General features: G+C 43.9%; 1 protein-coding gene across 4 annotated transcripts in view; it reads left to right on the top strand.

The window, feature by feature from the left end:
• Window positions 1-18,196, top strand: part of GRIA1 (glutamate ionotropic receptor AMPA type subunit 1) — a 118,564-nt gene that overhangs the window by 88,636 nt on the left and 11,732 nt on the right. For all 4 annotated transcript variants that reach the window (XM_041397530.1, XM_041397532.1, XM_041397531.1 and 1 more), the window contains 2 exons: window positions 13,243-13,441; window positions 13,938-14,185. In XM_041397530.1, the coding sequence (XP_041253464.1) occupies window positions 13,243-13,441; window positions 13,938-14,185 (447 nt within the window). The remainder of the gene's footprint in view (window positions 1-13,242; window positions 13,442-13,937; window positions 14,186-18,196) is intronic.

The raw sequence follows: 18,196 nt of genomic DNA, 5'->3' as shown, positions 1-18,196 counted from the left end.
GCCAAGAGAGAGCAGAGCTGTGGGTTACCTGCTCAGAGCCTCTTTGCAGGTCAGCTGGCATCCTGGAAGCTCTGAATCCTTCATGTCTAGGCATCAGCTGGGTGAACGTGACAAAGGACAGGGAGCAACCAGTCATGGAGAGTCCCAGCTGGAGCTGGTGGCAGTCTGTGCTGTGCCTTTGGATGCTGAAACATGAGCATGAGCAAGGAATCCATCCAGGAATGGATTGATTGGCAATGTGTGGCTTCAAACCAAGGGGCTGTGAGCTCCTGGACATTTCCCACTGGAGTGTGTGTCCACCATCACTGACCAGTGGCCCCACTGGGTGTGGAACAGTCCCTACCACGAGGACTAGTTTGTCCTGGTTGAAGTGAGACAGCCCCTGTTGTTGCCCTCAAAGCTGTCAAAGCAGGGCTGGTACCCAGCAGGGCCAGGGAGAAGCAGCAGCTCGGAGCTGCGCACAGCTCCACGGGGACGGGCAGGAATCAGTGACTCTGAAACGAGCCATAAACCATTAGGCTTTGCTAAGTGCCACCTTAGCTTCAGAAAACGGTCATGAAATTGCAAAAGCACTCATTAAAGGTGAAATACAGACCCAGAAAAGAGCTTCTCAGAGCAGGCTTCAGAGGTGATAAATAACCCACAGCCAATAGCGAGAGCCTGTGGAAAGAAAAATGTGAAGTAAATATGACTCACATTGTACCATTTTCAGAGCTGTAATTTGATAAATTGTCTTCAGAGCTTAAAATAACCGCGGTGTGTAGCAGCTGTGGGGGGTAGGACCTTGCTAAAGTCCAGCACATTGCTGCCATTTCTCACTCAGGATGGACCTGAGGCCTTTGAAAAGGAGACTGGGGGGATGATTGGGCTTCCCAACCTCCTCTGCAGCAAAGCAAGGCATCAGAATTTTTCATCTTCTCCATCATTTTCTGCAAAATAAATAATTTGACTGTTGTGAGAAGGATGGAAAAACAGGGCGCAAAATAGCATCTCTTGTCAGCTTCCTATCTTGATCTTCTATTTTTTGTTATCACAAAATATGTTGCTTCATATGGTTTGAGCCCAAAAGCGACTTCTTGTATATTGGAGACTATTAAATTTAATCCAGTTATTCTTCCTGTGACTCAGAAAATTTATGTTTTACTATAATGAAATACATTTGGTTAAAACAGATCTTTCAGAAAGGCATTTATTCTTCACTTGAAAATACCATGAGATAGAATAGACAGTTACTCTCAGCTGAGTTGACTGTAGGAATCTTGTCCCATCTCAGGTTTGGCAGGTGGATAAATATCACACAATATCACCTGGTGAATGCAGACATCATTTGTGCCTTGCCAGAGGAAAATTAAATAAAGACCTCCAAAAATTAGCCCAACTTCTTGGAGCCTCTCTTTATTGTTGAAACAACAAGGATACATATTCTGAATTCAGATCAAAATCTACTGTGAGTAAAAGGGAAATGCATTCTCATATCATGGCACACTAGGGTATCTTGCCACAATACCTGGACAGCACAGCTTGAAATCACTCATTATAATGAGATGTGAAATGGTGGATGAAGATTTCATCCCATCTGTACCTGAGACAGCCTGGACAGGGGAAGTTTTGGGAGCATCTGCAGGGCTGCCTGAGCAGGGAGAACCTCTGTGCAAGGAGGGAGCACAGCTGGGAAATGCTGGGGTCACACCAGAGTGCCCTAAAGACTGTGGGGTTCAGTGTGCAAGGAGACATGGCACGAGGTACAATCCACCCTCCAGCTGGCTTGGGATAAAGAGCTAACGGGGTCTTCACTGCCTGCAGAGGCCAGAGGCAGAGGCTTTGCAGGGTGCAGTGCTTTGTGCCAAGCAGAGACCAGGGCTGGGGGTGCTGAGCAGGGAGCTTTGGTGGCAGAGATGATGAATGGCTGCACTCCCAGGCAGGAAAGAGAGAGATAGATGCTTGCTGCTCTCCAGTCAATAGATACAATCTATTATTTATAGGCATCTTGTGGATGTTGTTATTTGTTTTTTGTGACATGGAAGCAGTGCTCTGGCTGATCTGTACTGTGTGCTCGTGTTCAGTGCTCCTCCTCAGGCTCGCTGCTGCACTCCATCAGGGTGGTGCGTCTGGGGAACAGCAAACCAGGTATTTATCATGTACCTGTAATTAATGCTGAGCATTTTCCTCTGCTCTTTTTCCTGTTTATTTGCATTTCTTTTTAGCCCAACTGAAAAAAGGCACAGGAGACTTCAGATTTTGAAAGACAGCAGCATTTTAAATTTCATCAAGATCTTCCCAATACTGAAAGAGCTTAGCCAGTTTTAGGGCAAAATCTAAATCAGAAATTGATTAGAACAAAAAAGAAAAAAGTTGTGGGGGTTTTTGTTTGGATTTTAGGTTGGGGTTTTTTGGGAGGGGGGGGGTTGGGAGTTGTTTTTTTTTAGTGAGAGGTTTGATTTGGATTTTTTCAAGGAAATTATTTCTGTTCCATCCTTTGTAAACTTACATTTGCAGGGTACTTACTTATTTTGCTAAAAATTTAGCATTAGAGAAATTAGAACCAGCTGCATTTAGCAATCAAAAGGAATTTAATTCCTTCCTGAAAAGAAGGCTGAGCAGGGGTATTTATCTGATGACTCTTCTGGATTTCAGTAAGAGTCTTCTCTGACACTCCAAGCATCTGCCTTGGAAATGGCCTCAAATTGCACCACGGGAGATTCAAATTGAAGTTTAGGAAAAATTTCTTCATTGGAATGGCGGTCAGGCATTGGAACAGGCTGCCCAGGGAAGTGGTGGAATTGCCATCCCTGGAAGTGTTCAAAATGTGTGAGCACGTGGCACCTGGGGACGTGGTTTAATGGTGAATTTTAATGGCAGTGCTGTGGTAAGGGTTGGACTTAATGATCTCAGAGGGCTTTGCCAACCTCAAGATTCTGTGGGGACAAAGCTCAGGTTCATTAATTTGTGCTGGTTTGCTTGAAGTGGTGAGCTGACTTTCTTTGAGAATAAAAGTAAGAAAATCAAGACTTTGACTTCTGGAAAACTCTCTTTGCCTTATAAAAGTGATTGCAAATGATGTTGCAATTATCTCTACCTGGCAGAGTTAATTATGTCCAGGGAGAGCAAATTCAGGTCACAGGGTAACAGCAGCACTTGCAAATCACCAGGAACTGATGACCACACTTATTTCTAAAACGCACTTAACCAGGGAAAGTTACTCACCAGAGGAGCAGCTTGACAAATTGCACAATATCCAACTGAACAGTCCCCTTTGGAGTCTGCACACTTCCATGGCAACCAGAGCATGGCAGCCAGGGGAAAATGGAAATTCTTTTAAAATAATCATCCTTGCTATCTTTTTTTTTTCATTTGGAAAGAAGGAGGAAATAACCAACCGAGGGAGCATTGTTGGAACCATGCAATTTCTTCTGTAAAGGAAAAATTAGTCTTTTGAATTTGCACACACTTCCATCTGAAAATGTCTAAATTCTGCAGAGGTAATGAATGCTTCCTCCACTGACCTATAAGCTACTTCCTCAGGATGCTTTTCCTTTCAGGCATATCTAATCACTCTCCCACAGTTCTGACTCTGGGCCTTCAGCATTGAGGTTGCTGGGGGACAGTGAGAAATTTGCTGAGACTCCTCCCATTGAGTGACAGATTCACTAATCGTTCCACCAGCTGTGTTTAAAATAAGTCATCAAACACTTCATCTAAAAGCAGATATATTAGCCTAAAAATACTTTTGCAATTTCTTTCTTCAGGACTAAATAAATGTTTCTCATGTTTTTCGTTGAAAACAAAGTTGAAAATAGCAGGGGGGAAAGTGCATTTCCCTTTTTTTAAATATCTTGGGAAGTTTTATATGAAAGATGGTAGATTTGGAATAGATATTAGGAAGAAATTCTTGCCTGTGAGGGTGGTGGGGCCCTGGTACAGGTCGCCCAGAGAAGCTGTGGCTGCCCCATCCATGGAAATGTTCAAGGTTGGATTGGATGGGGCTTGGAACAACCTGTGAAAGGTGTTCCATGGCAGAGGATTAGAATGAAATGAACTTAAAGGCCCCTTTCAGCCCACACCATTCTGTGTTCTCTGACATGGAACTGGAAGGTGCTGTTTGTGTTTCTAGTGCTGGGCACTGACTCAGGATGGTGAGGAGCACTAAGATTTACAGAGCTGCCTTCTGACACTCACAGCCTCCTCCCTGACTGCAGCAGGAGACTCTCTGAGCCTCCAGGGACCCCCTGTTATGCTGTACTCAGACTTGCTGATTTTCAGTCAGTAAGAGAAGCAGGCTTTTCTCCATTTCCTTTCCTCTTGATAACAAGTTATTCCTGAGCAGTCGGCTCAGCTGGGCTCTGCAGGCAGGCTCTACAGTCAGGACTGTGTGTGGTTGTGTCTCTCTAATAGTTAGGTCGACTGCCAAGTGTTTTTGTCAAAGAATAAGGGTTGTGAGGAGCTGAACGGCCTCCACCTCCCTCAGGTGGTGTCCTCTGCAAGGCTGCCTGTCACACACTGCTTTAGTGCTGGCACTCCAAAAAAATACTGTAGCTAAGATGGGAAGCCCTGAGCATGTTTTCACAGGGAAGTCCCACTTAAATAACTCTTCCCATATGCTGTACATTACTTTTATCAGCACTGGGATATCATGTGCACACTCACTGGATACACATTCGAGCTTTGAACTCTTTGATTCAAATTGCTCTGGCTCACAAAACACAAAAAGCATGCACAGCTGCTTTTTGCTGGTATCACCCCCACAGCTGGCCTTCCACTAGGAGGCTCAGAGTTCTGCCTTCATTCCAATGGAATTTGGCATTTATGGGACCTATTCTGCTTTTGTCTCAGATTTCATCCCAACTACTTGTCCTTGTGACTGGGGAAGCACCATACCCCCTTTTCATGAAAAGCCCAGGAATGCATTTGATCACTGAGCAATTCCCACTGTAACACCCCAAGATGGTGAGCAGGTAAAGACAAATTTATTGAAATAGGACAGAGATATTGTTTTATCCATTGTGAAAGGTTTAACGAAGCCAAGTAACTAGGAAAAGCAAAATGTGGGGCATTTCTGCTAAGAAATTGAGGCAAAAATCCTTGTGTGCTTGGGCAGGGTCTGGAGATGGAGAGGGCAGAGCCTGGTGTCACCTCTGAACTCTTCCATGCTGTCTTGGCCTTCCATCCACTTCCACATGGATCAAAGGAGCAGCTGGAGAGCAGCTGGAGAGCAGCTGATTTGTATGCTCAGATGGCAGGAAAGGGCACACAGCTCGTGCACACAGCCCTTTCCTTAAACAGCAGCAGCACACTTGATGGCATTCAATCTGTTTAATAAAATCATGCAGTAATTCTGATTAGTGCCTACCCAGAAGAGTTGCTGCTTACCCTCAGATCCAAAGGCTAAGCAGCAATAATCCAATCATGGTAATCATAACTTACTACTTTGATCTTCAGATAAAAGAGTCTATAGAAGTGCAAAAGTGTTACATCACCGTTATTTGGACAACTTCAAAGCATGTTTTATACACTAATGAATTCTCCCAACTCAGTCTGATGAGGAGTAATAGAAGGCGAGTGTGTGAACAGAGGAGTAGAGGGGAAGGAGATGAGTCCTCACATGGTGAAAGGAAAAAGCAATAAAATAAGCACTTGTGCCCTGTGTATAGGTGTGAGACGTGATGAAGAGCCCACGAGGGTCCAGCTGCAGGAGCCAAGTGCACAGGATGTTCTCCCATAGGAGGAATTTTCTCTTCTCTCTTTTCTTGAAGCTTGCAATAAGAAGCAAAATCTCAGGCTGCAGAGAGGAAAACAGAGGGAGGGGGCAGCTTTTCATCTCAACAGTGCTTCTGAAGCCCTAAAAAAAAAGATTTAAAGAATCACCAAATGGATCTTAGCAGGTGAAATAGGGGAGAGCAGAAACACTGAATTTGTTTTCCTTTCACAGTTTGGGAGTTTTAATGTTAAAACACAGGCACACCTGTGCACATAAAACTGTTCTAAAAACACTGTCTGGGGAGAGAAGATTCATTCCTCACCACTTCTATGATAGATATAGTATGTCCCTGTACAAAAAAGAAAGGCTCAAAACTGAAACTAGGGAAAATCCAACTACGGTCTTGGTGAGCAATCACATTTTAAATTAGAAATGAGAGATAAAATGAAGGGAATATTTGGAAAGATTGCCAAAGTTAATATCTTCCAGTGCAGAAAATACTCTTCTTCCAGAGCAAAGCCTTTCTCTCATCAGACTGGGAAATCTGACAAAAGACAGGAAAAAAATAAAGGAAAATTAACTAGGGCAAGATACCTTGGAAGAAGTCTGAACTGAACTAGGTTATTGTAGCATTATTGCCCAGAAGACTCAGAAATTGAGCTCTCGTGTGAGCAAAGGTAGATGGCTAAAGAGGATCTTGAAAAAATGAAGAACTGATGGCATATAATCCAAAACACATTAAATCTTTTGGGGGAAAAAAAGCAGCTTTTTCATCAAGTAGACTTTGAAGAAGAGACTGTGGGAGACCATATGGAATCCAGCAACTCAGTAAAGGACATTGGCACAATAGGCTGTTGCTCAAAAAGAAGGATGAGTGCTGTTAAATTTGGGGCCACCTGAGGTTGAGGAAGTTCCTGAATAATGAATCTCCTGGGGCTCTCCAGCAACTGCTTCTGACAAAATTTTATGCTTGTCACCTTGTGAGTTTTTCTCAGCAAAGTGAACAAATGTCATCAGAGTGAGAAAAATACATGAAGAGCTTTTTTCACAGTGAAATTTTTGCTCAAAGGCATGACAAGAATTGGGGCTTTCTTCCTTGTAGTGATAGCTGGCAAAACAGCAGAAGAGGGATGATTTTACCTTTCTCTGGAGCTGCCAAGCAGCCCAAAGTGACCATGTGTTTCTCAGCAAATCACTATCTAAACATTCATCCCTTAAAGCACCCTGTCTGCACAGGGAGAGGCACACTGTGCCTGTACTTCAGAGGATAACAGTGCCAGTCTTCAGATCTGCCTCTCTGCCTTTCAGCTACACTCTTATTTTTTCTTATGGTCCCATCTCATCCCTCTATCCTGGCCCTGCATTTGTAGTGTTTTTAGCTGCCCTCTGGAAGAACTGAGTGCGTTATCCTGCATTTTTAGGGTTAAACATCTCATTTCAGCAGCCAGGGATGCTGTGCAGGGATGGCAGTGAAGGATTTACCTCAGTCCTGCGGTTCTGCTCTCTTGGAGTATTTTTATGGGTCCTGCTGAAGTTGAAGAGGGCTTGCTGCCCATGTCAGTCCCAGTTTGCCTGGCATCTAGTGCTTCCAACACCCCACTAGTTGAGCAGGTGAGCTGTGCTTCTTGAGAATCCACAGGTGCCATTTTGGGTCAGTTGAGGACACAGAAGGGCACAACCTGCAAAGTGCTGTGGAGTGCACACATCTCCTTCTTCATGGCTGGGCCCTTTTGATGCTGCCTCTGCCAGTTGGGATTGAGTGTCCCAGGAAGGGAAATTGGGCAAAGCAGGAGCCCAGAGGTGAATTCCACCTGGTGGCCATTGTTTCAGGCCACCCACCCAGGACAGGTTCATAAACGTGATTCATCCTCTTCTCCCACAGCTGGGAGCTAAATTAGAGAGATGGAGTAAGCTATCCAGGATCCCATAAAGTAGCAGGGCTTCACAGGGAACAGAAAAACCCAGCTCCTGGATGCTAGTCCTCTGATTAGGCTTAGGCACCTCTTGCCTGTCAAAATGCTAAGTGAATGTCTCGAAAACAGCACGAAGCTGCTCCTGCAGTCATGCTTATACTTAGCACTGCAGTAATCCAAGGCCCAATGAGTGGAGAACCACAAGTGGCATGATGCATTTCTGACTAAGCAGGAAAACTCATTTTAGAATGAGGTTTTGCCCATTAAAGGGAAATTGAAGGGGGGAAAAATGCCAACATATTCTGCAAAAGAAGAGATGAAACAGTAGGAGAGAGAGCATACACTGCTGTCCAAAGCCATTAGCTGAGGCAGAAAGAAACAGTAAATAAACCATGATTTATAATTAACGCCTCACATATATACATCCCCCCATTGAATCTGGGAGATTCTGTGTATTTGCAGAGATCATGCTCAGTTGATGCAATATTTACACTGTGAGCATCCACAAGGCCCCTTCTTAAAGGCACTTCTGCTGGCATTCCATAATCCATCCTGCCTCCTCCCAGCACGTTGGCTTTGGGCTCAGATGGACTGGCAGGGTCTGCCTGAAATCACAAGAGCAGATCTCCAGCCCATGTGCAAAAGTTAAGAAGCCCTAAATTTTTTTTTCCTTTTGTTTTTAACAAGAATTAGATAAAGAAAACAGGACAGAGCCAGCATGGGACTCCCAGTACTTGTGCACCCTCAAATTCCTTACCCTTTCTCCCTGGTCAGTACTACCCACGGGGAACCAAAATATGCAGCTCTTAGCTCTGTAGAAAAGTTGTGAGACATAAAGAAAGAATTTGTACTCTGGGAGAGGTAAAGGAGAATATCAGTGGGAAACGTTCTTGCTTCTGTATTTGTAAGGGCTTTCCTGACACTGCATGTTAAAAGCCAGCACTGCAGTCAGGGCTCCAAACTCTTGTACCAGGAGCTGGGATTCAATAACAAGTAAAAGCAAACTCATATGGCAAGAAAATTAGTAATGCAGCATGAACAGAGATACTTGCATTATGATCCCTCAAATTTTGTGGCAAGCAGTTGTGAGCTCATTCAAAACTCTCCATGGTGCAGCATAAAGAGGATAAGAGCTCTGCAGTCTGTACTTGGTGGATGCACCCAGAGCTGATCCCAGCTCCACAACCCCACACTGAATTTCTTCCTTTGCCTTTTGAGTAAATCTGGAGTTCATGTCAGGAACAGAGGTAAGGTGGTGAGACCAACCATGCCAGATGGTCTGTGACACAGAGGAAAAGCAAAGCTCTTTACATTGACAGAGTTTAATACTGAAAATTTGCTTAAAATAAGAGCAAAACTGGTACAAAATGCTTGCAATTAATCCACTACCAAGTCAAATTTCAGGCAGAACCATGGAATTGTCTAGATCAGTATCAAATTCACAGAGTTGAGGTGGAGATCAGAGGCTCAATGTGGGTAGAAGACCAAAAGTGGATTTGACCCACAATCAGTAGCACAAGAACAGAAGAGCTTTCCTTTCAACAGTTTTGCATAAATTCATTCAGTGACAAATATGTCAGTTGAGCAAGTGAGCCTTTATTAGACTTGAATTTAACAGCAAATCTGGGAAATCCTCCCAAAGCAAGTATGGCTTCAGGATCCCAGATTTGCACTTCTAATTAAAACACTGTCAGTTTAGGTGTAATTCTCCATAAGGAATGGATTTGGGGAGGGGGAAGGGAGAAGTGGGAGAGAACTGAGCTGGTGCTTGAATAGTTTTCCAATGAGGTTTATTCTGTATATTTTCTGATGATCTTGTTAATATTTTTTTTGCAAAAATGTATTGTTCTCTTCTAATAGATGGCAAAGCAGAGGCAAACTCTTGCTGGCTTTTCCTACCTTCCATGAGGGATAAGATCAAAGAGAAAATTGTTTGATCAAGGATTGCATTTTGTTTTAAGAAATGAGATTATAGATGCATGATTTTCTATTTCTGTATGATCCATCAATGCTAAGGCTAAAATATTAGAACCAATCTCTTCCTGGGAACAAAGGGAACTTACAATTCCTTTCTGTGTTCCGCTGGCAAAATGCAGTTATTTTTGCAAGGAAAGGTTTTTAAAAAGTCATGTTAGTAAAAAAATCAAAATTATTACTTTCAGCTTGGCCATCTGTAGTATTTTTATTGGGCAGATTTAAAATAGCACATTTCAGAATTATCTTTTAAATTATATATGCAGTAGGTAAGGATATAATGTACTATAAATGCTGAAAGGAAATTATCTGTAAGAGAAAGCAGAAACAAAATTGTTTACCATCTTAAAATTATACCATTTAGCCTTTCATAAATTAAACTATAAGTAATAGCAAAAAGCAAAGCATGAACAGACCCAAAACAACCATTTTCAGAGTGCTACTTTTAGAGGACATTTGCAACCGTTATCTTTGCATTCCAAATGAGAATATTAAGGTTTTATTTACAATTTCAGAGTTTTCCACGGTCCTGAAATCTTGGTTCCCAGCCAGCTCTAATTTTAAGTAGATTGTGCGCTGTGGATAATGAGGGCAGAGTATTTACAACTTACTCCTGCAAGGGTAATGATGGAAAGGAGCATCCTGTTCTTGCCAGTTCTGGGAGGCACAGGCAGGATCCCAAGCCAGGGACAAGAGTGGGGGTGTGGTATTTTACAGAGCACAGGCAGGGATGGAAGAAGAAATCAAGATATCTTATTTTGGATTGTGTAGGAAAGAAGAGTCTAGGTGCAGAAGAAATAACACAGGTTCATTTAGATATTATACCCCTTTTTGCACCCCATTCATGAAAGCCTCTTACACTGCTACCCTTGCTTATTTTTGTCCAATTTTATTTAGACCCTGCTATTTGCAAGGACAAATCCAAACATCTGAACCTTAGCACATCTTTAAAGTCCTAGCCAGGATGCTCAGTCTCACCTCAGCCCTGCAGGGGGCTGAGTTACTGACTCCCTTCCACTCAGCAGGGAGCTGATTCCTTCATCTTATACTTGAACAGGTACAGGGACACATCCTCATGCAAGAGGATTTAAACCCCACAGCACCCATTAGTGAAGAGTGAAGAACTTGAGCCAGGGCTCAAGCTGCATAACATTTCTGTTATACAAGGTCATTTTTTGTTACCTAGCTCCAGAGTGAGACTTTCAAAATCTCACAGTGACTTCAAAGTACAAGATGTATCTACTCCTCTGTGACTGCTCTTACTAGAGCATAAACATAATTTTAAGTCCCACTGGTTTTTGAACAGGCTTTTAGCTTCCTAGTGTTGAAGTCACTAATGTCAGAAATCAGACATTATCTCCTAAATTAAAAAGGCACTTTGCAAATGTGTCCTGTGATGGAGGCACTGCTGTTCATCTGCTGGGTCTACAGAAGAAGCAGAACAAGGTGGTAACAGATATTGCCTTTGCAAGCACTTACCATTTCAAGCAGGCATTGGCTCAGTCTAAACAGACAAGAGAAATCCAACTTGTTCTGTTCAGCCTGTGTTCACTGCTCCTGAGCCAGGGTGTCACATGGGTTCACATCTGCTGGTGTGATGTTCTTCATGACTGTCATTACATTCTTTATTGAACTGCTCTGTCCCGCCAGATTCTCCATCACTGGCCAGCTCTCCCTTGTGCTAAGTGCTGCACAGCCACGGAGCAAAAGGCCATGTTCTGTAGATCCCACGTGCTCAGGTTCTCTGCTGTGCATTTCAGCAGTTTTTCTTCACAGCTTCCAGCTCCAAGTCAATCCAGCAACGATGGCAAACATTGCCCACTAGCAGTGTCAGCAACAAAAATCACACTCACGAGGCCCCTGCCATGCTGGCAGCCCTAGCAAGCTGCTGACCTCCTCTCCTTTCCCCCAGAGCATGTGAGAGTGAGCACATCCCTCCTCCTGCCATGAGGAGGAAGGACCAGCACCAGCACCAGGGACAGCTCAGGTGAAGCCAGTCCATGATGGACACATGAATCCTGCCTGCATCCCTGGGGAAAGAAAGGGAAAGAAACAGCCCCTTCTCCCTCTTCCCCCAGCCCTCCCTGTTACCTTCCAGGCTCAGCACCCCAAAGTTACTTCTCCATGCTGTCAATGCCAGGTGTGAACCTGGGAAGCACAAGCCACCTGCAGCTGAGGGCAGGCAGCCCCCTGGGATTAGCTGGTGGTGAATATCACCAGGATGTTGAGGGTCTGGAGGCAGGAATCCGGCTGACTGCAGCTGAAGGGATGGAAATCAGTCGCAGAAATATCCCAGCTTCATCAGGAAGGAAAGGCTTTAAAATTTGCAGCTGGAGATGAATGTGATTATTTGCCATGCAAATGGATTTTGCCAGCTCAAAGTGGCCTTCATCAGCAGAAATTGTTGTATTTGACATTATCTGGTTACTTTTGTTTAATGCCTCTGTGCCTTTTCTGAGCGCTTCCTTCCCTGAGCACACATCATCCAGACTAATTTTCTTCCTCTTCCTCATCAATCTGAAGATGTGTGAGTTGAATCTATAGCTGCCTCCCTCCCCAGTCCCTCTCCAAATATGAAACAAATGGTAAAGCTGTATGTGCTGACAGTCCTGCAGGCTGTGTTCACTGCAGATGGGATGCAAGATGGTCACATTTGTCTCACCTAACTTTAGCCCTTAGCTGGACTGGGATATCTCTGTTGCCAACCCATAAACCATATTTCTGCAGAGTGACTCAGATCAGCAGAAAGACAATGCTGAAACATGGTTCCCTGTGGAGAAATAAATGGCAGGTCCTCCTTAGCCAGGCTGTCTGGCTTTATCAAACAGCATTATATGTTCCCTTCTGTCTGGGACAGCACTCTGCATCTAGAGAAGGAGCATATAAATAATTTAGACAGAATGCCTTAATGCTGACATCATTCTAAAATCATCTTCCACTCTTAAAAAAATTTGAAAATATGTTAATATTAATGCCTGCTTGACTTATTTGCCTCTATAGATATCAAATGGTTACAGTTAATTTGCTATTTGATTGCAGACAGTACAAAACACCTAGATTTTAAAGCATTATTATGAACATCTTGTCTAACCATCTGCTGAATACAAAAAAGAGAATGTCAGTAGGCAAATTATTCATTAAGACCATAACTCGTCTCTGAACTTCAATATGTCTTACATAAAAACACAGGGGTTGTTGTTTTAAACTTCAGGCGATGGAGGAGCTCACCAGAAGATCACAGCTGGGCTGTGTTTCTGCTCTGGTTCCATGCTGGTGCTCCTTCCTGCCAGGGTACATGGTACAACAGAGACCTCAACAGAGACATTGTTGATGGGCATTGCCCCCTGCCCAGCTAAACTTTCTCATAATTAACTCCACGTCTTATTATTAATATTGTACTCTGAAAGGAATTGAAAATCAAAGCAAATTCTCTCAATTTATTGCTAATTTTTTTTTCACTGTGAATTTATTTATCCCCATTCTAATTACATCGACGCCTTTAAAAGCAAAGTAGGAACTGAGACAGACTTCTGGCTTCTTTGGAAGCAGCTGGAGAATGTGACTTTGGGTAAATGGCCAGGTAGTGATGGGCCTGCAAAAACAATCTGCACCTTTCAGACCTTCCCCCTGCTCCTGTCTGACTCTCCTCTCTGTGTCCAGGTCTCTCTCCGGCCGCATAGTGGGTGGCGTCTGGTGGTTCTTCACCTTGATCATCATATCCTCCTACACAGCTAACCTGGCTGCCTTCCTCACCGTGGAGAGGATGGTGTCACCCATTGAGAGCGCAGAGGACTTGGCCAAGCAGACAGAAATCGCCTATGGCACCCTGGAAGCTGGCTCCACTAAAGAATTTTTTAGGGTAAAAAGGAAACTTTAATGCAAACACTTTTCTTAGCTTCTTGTTTGGCGAGTCCTCCAGGTCCATCCTCTCTCGTCCTCAGCTCAGGTCTGTTTTTTTTCACTTGCTTCCCCTCACCATGTTACAGCCTGCCAGAAGATTGGCAGTGACTCCAGTGCATGTGATATTCTGTAGTTGTGAACACAAATACGGAATATCCATGAGCCTCCCCACGTTACCAAGGACCTGCTCTGAGCAACTCCAAATGAAACCGTCTCCAGATTTCCAGCTTGGTTTGCCTTTGGTTTGATCTGCAAAATCACTCTGTACGCAAATATGGACCAGAAAATCAGGGATTGATCTGGGCCCTGGTGCAGAAGTGGTAACATCCTGTTAACCCTTTTGGCTCCCTTGGCCCCATTTGATGTGTGGGTGTGTGTTCAGTCCAAGCTGGAAATCTCAGGGGGCACCCAAACCTCTGTTAACGCTTCTGTTGGGTTTCTGCTGTCCCACGCAGCGATCCAAAATAGCAGTGTTTGAGAAGATGTGGACATACATGAAGTCAGCCGAGCCCTCCGTTTTTGTGAGGACGACGGAAGAGGGGATGATCCGGGTGAGGAAGTCGAAAGGGAAGTATGCATACCTCTTGGAGTCCACCATGAACGAGTACATCGAGCAGCGGAAGCCCTGCGACACCATGAAGGTGGGAGGTAACTTGGACTCCAAAGGCTATGGTATTGCAACGCCAAAGGGCTCTGCGCTGAGGTAAGTAGCTTGGATTTGATTCCTTTCGCCAAATCGCCCAGCAAATCAATGTATGCACACAGTTCAATCTCCATTGCCATGTTAATCACTAAAGCTTGCGGCAAGGAGGTGGGGGAGGTGGAGGAAAAAGGGTTGTGACCATTCAGTGGGATGTGCAGGGAAGTAAAATGCCCAGCTCCCAATGAGCAGCAATGGGAGTGACTAATTCTTCAAGCCCTGCATTTGGAAACTGGATCCTGGCTGATCCACTTGCTATGAATGTGTCTGCTGTATGAGGTGATGGCAGGGGGCTGCTGTGGTGTAACCATTGGTTTCACAGAGCTTTATCCAGAAGGGACGCTAATCCTGTGCCATGTGAACTGCACAGCTTTGCAGAGTATGGGATTATGGCTTGGATCCATGCTTGCAGAGGGAGTTCTCATGGGGAAAGCATTTTGGTGTTTCCTAAAACGAAATGCTGGTTGGAAGACGTGGGAAGTCCATTTTGAAAAACCCTGCAAAGGGTGGGCATTTTCATTCCCTGAGTCAATTCAGATCCCAGCAAGAACCAAATTTATAGCAAGTTCAAAGGGGTACAAACTGCATTTCTGAGCCCAGACCTGCAGCTGCCACATGTCTTTGCCTACTGACCTGTGAAGTATCTTCAGAGACCTTCCTCTAAAAGAAAAAACTCTTTAAGAGTACAAACCCAGGCCTGAGTTGTTAGCAGAGCCTGGGCACTGCATACAGCTGCACTCCTGGACATGAGTATCCATCATGAAAACTGACCTGCTCAGAAGAGCATTGCCACAGTCCACAGACTGGTATTGTCATCTTGGACATGGCACAAGGGTGGTTTCTTTTGGCAGCAGCCATGTCAGTTCCTCACGTTACAATCATGGGGAACATGAGTTGCAATTGTTTAGTAAACCATTAGATTACCAAACCAAACCACTAGATTACCAAACCAAACCATTCGATCTCAGGATCTGTAGTGTTAAGTAACCAGAATGATACTCCAATGTATTTCATTAGTTACTGAGTTATTTGTTAATGAAAGCATATTGACCAGAAGTGTATGTGTGGCCTTATAGCTGTTTGCTAACATAACCCAGTGCAGGGATGTTTCATCCATGATCTCTGGATTTCTAGAAACCAAATTATTACCAGATGACCATTTGCAGAAGGATCTGTCTGGTCACACAGTGCCCAAGCCAAAGCCAGCCCAAAGAATCAAAGGTGCATCAACTGGTAGTGGACAAGACCCAAGGATTTTGATTACTGCAGTTCTTAGGTCAGCTCACACTCAACTGATACTTCCAAAATCAGCAGTATCTTTAGAGAAGCTGGTGTGACAACCTGCACCACCAGTGCAGATGGTCCAGAAGGCAATTCTTGCATCCAGTGCAGTTCAGGCTCTGAAATGACTCAGGTACCTCCAGCTGAAGGTGGACATATTCTCACAGCTTTGAGATGCTTTCTGTTGCACACTTTCCAGTGTTTGTTTTCAGTCTTGCAAATATGGAAATTAGGATACAGGGATGATTCTATTTAATTAATTACTTATTTAAACATCAGTCTTGGATCCTGATTTCGATATTATAAAAACAAACAAACAGGAACATCCTACCTGTCTTGTAATTTTTGGCATGTGAAAGAGCCATTTTTCATACTTCTAAGAAAAATAAAACACAAGAAAGAAAATCACATCAATCATTTTACTTTTGCAACTCCAAACATCCCTCTGCTAGGCATGACTCCAAAAAATTTCTAACATTTCTTTCTGTTTCCTCTTTTTCATCCCGGCTGCATGTAGAACAAATTTCTTATGGGCCTAATGGCAAAGGAGGAATGCTTGATTTTCCATCTGATGGTGTTTCTTTGGAACAGTTCCTGTCCATTTTTTGTCCCATTGTCTCTGTTTTGTTCCTGTTGTTTTAATCTCAGTAGTTCCCTCTGGTCCTCATGTAGTGTCTGTTCTCCCCCTGGGGCCCTGCACGTGAGAGGCTGCCCTAAGCAAGGGGACGTCCCCGAGGCGTCTGTCCAGCATGGCCATCCTGCCTCTCACTCAGTCTCCATCTTCACTCACTTCCATCCACAGAGCAAAAACCCTGAGCCAGGATTGCAGGAGGTTTGTGACCCAGGTCTATCTTGTATCAGGTGTGTTTTAGAAGCTGGGCATTGTAGCTGGACCAGTTTTCCTGCGTTTTGGATACCTGGTTAGGAAAGAATCCTAGAGAGAAACTACAAGAGCATTCACCATATCTTTTTCTTGCTTCTACATGGCAAACAATGCAAAGATATTGCCACAAATGAATGAAAACAAGGTTGATAATCCAGAAGTAATTATACATGTGGTAGTAGGTGCAAACAGCCTTTTCAGAAGATCAGAATCTTTCAGAAAGTTTGGTCTCTTGGACTGCTAAAAGAAATTACTTCTTCCTCCTATGTGAATCTGGCTTTGAATAGCTTTTGGCTTCCAGATGTTAAAATTTTGTTGAATTTAGGCATGCCTGAGAAGGGCAGTAATGGGAGGGCAGAAATTTCACCTTTCAACAGCAGTGAGTTCAAGCTTGATCCTGCCTGACATAAGATAGTCACCCTGCTGCAAAACACACCCACTTACCCAGCAGGAGACCTTCTCCACTGCTGGACAAGTGATCATAAAGAGGGGGAAAAAGCAAAATTATCCAAAACAGGGTAAAGAAAACCCAAGAAATTCCCTGTAGGTCTGGACTCAGGGACTAGAGAGGTTTTTGAGATAGCAATCTGTGACAGCAAGTTCTTCAGAGGAGCAATATTGACATTAAAGTTCCATAGAACAGAATTCAGCTTTCCTAGGATCTGTGAGTGAACAGAAAATGTTTCCTGTTAAAAACCCACTTCATTTAGGACCCCAGACTTTTCAGTCTTACATCAAAGTACAGTCAAGATGTAGTACAGCCTGTTCTGTGTTCTCCCTGGGAGCTGGAGAGACAATTAACCAAAATGAAGATTCCTAGGAAAGAAAAAACATAATGTTCAGCACATGGTCCCAAAAATCATATTGCTGATAATGTGCTCAGAAAAACAGAAATACATTTACTTTGTTAACACCTTGTACCCACATAGAAGCTGCAATGTATTTTGGCTCATTAGTTAACTAATTTTTCACAGATGGTTCAGGCATCAGAGTGCTAAGTAACCTGCATTCTGTTTGAGAAGACAGAATAATTATGATTTACTTAGTGTCAGATTCTTTCTGGATCTACACTCACATGTTCCCATTTGCTTTAAATGCAACCAAAATCAGGCTCTGACCAAAATACCATTAGAGTTGAAAAGCGAAAATATTCAGCCACCCCCAAATCTACACCTTCGCCTTCTCTTGGACTGGTAGCAAGCTTGACTGCATCTGGATTTTGCTTTTTGAAGGCTGGCTTCTGCCTGAAGGAGGCTCCCAGTCCTTGTGAAGGCTTCAGTGCTCGGATGGAATCCCAGCAGGCAGAGCCATGGCGGGCTCCTGGAGGTCAGCACATTCCTCTTGCTCACAGTCAGGCTCATTTTAGAACTGCAACACAGGAGAACAGCCCCCTTGGCGAGGGTTTCTTGCTGTGGCACAGAGCATAAATTCTGAGGTGGGAGCTGAAAAGTCCTTGGCCTTTTTAAAGACCTGTTTTATTGACATTCAAGATGTATTGATGTACTGTTCATCCCTCCACCTCTTCCATAATTTTTAAAGCTCTCTCACATTTGTGCCTTGCTGTGCCCAGTTTTGTACTTCTTTTTCATGCAATGTCAACACCAGCATTGCACCTGATACTCAGCACATAGAAAAGATCTGTGCCCATGTGCAGAGCCTGTAAACTCACCACTGCACATCCTGAGTCAAGGTTCTGCCTCTGATGTTCCCCACTGGAGCAGTGAGACTTGAACAGGTCTGAAGGCAGACTAGAGCACAGCTTGGCTTTGTAGGCTGTCCTAAATCTGGATCACTGGTCTTCTTTCTGAATGGTTGAGTCTGCCCAGCATGAGACTCATGCAATGTTTTCT

The sequence above is a fragment of the Onychostruthus taczanowskii genome, unplaced genomic scaffold, assembly GCF_017590055.1.
Source record: "Onychostruthus taczanowskii isolate IOZ18803 unplaced genomic scaffold, ASM1759005v1 scaffold14, whole genome shotgun sequence".
Classification (NCBI taxonomy): Eukaryota; Metazoa; Chordata; class Aves; order Passeriformes; family Passeridae; genus Onychostruthus; species Onychostruthus taczanowskii.
Note: the sequence above shows the minus strand (reverse complement) of the source record. Positions and strands in the feature narration are given on the sequence as shown.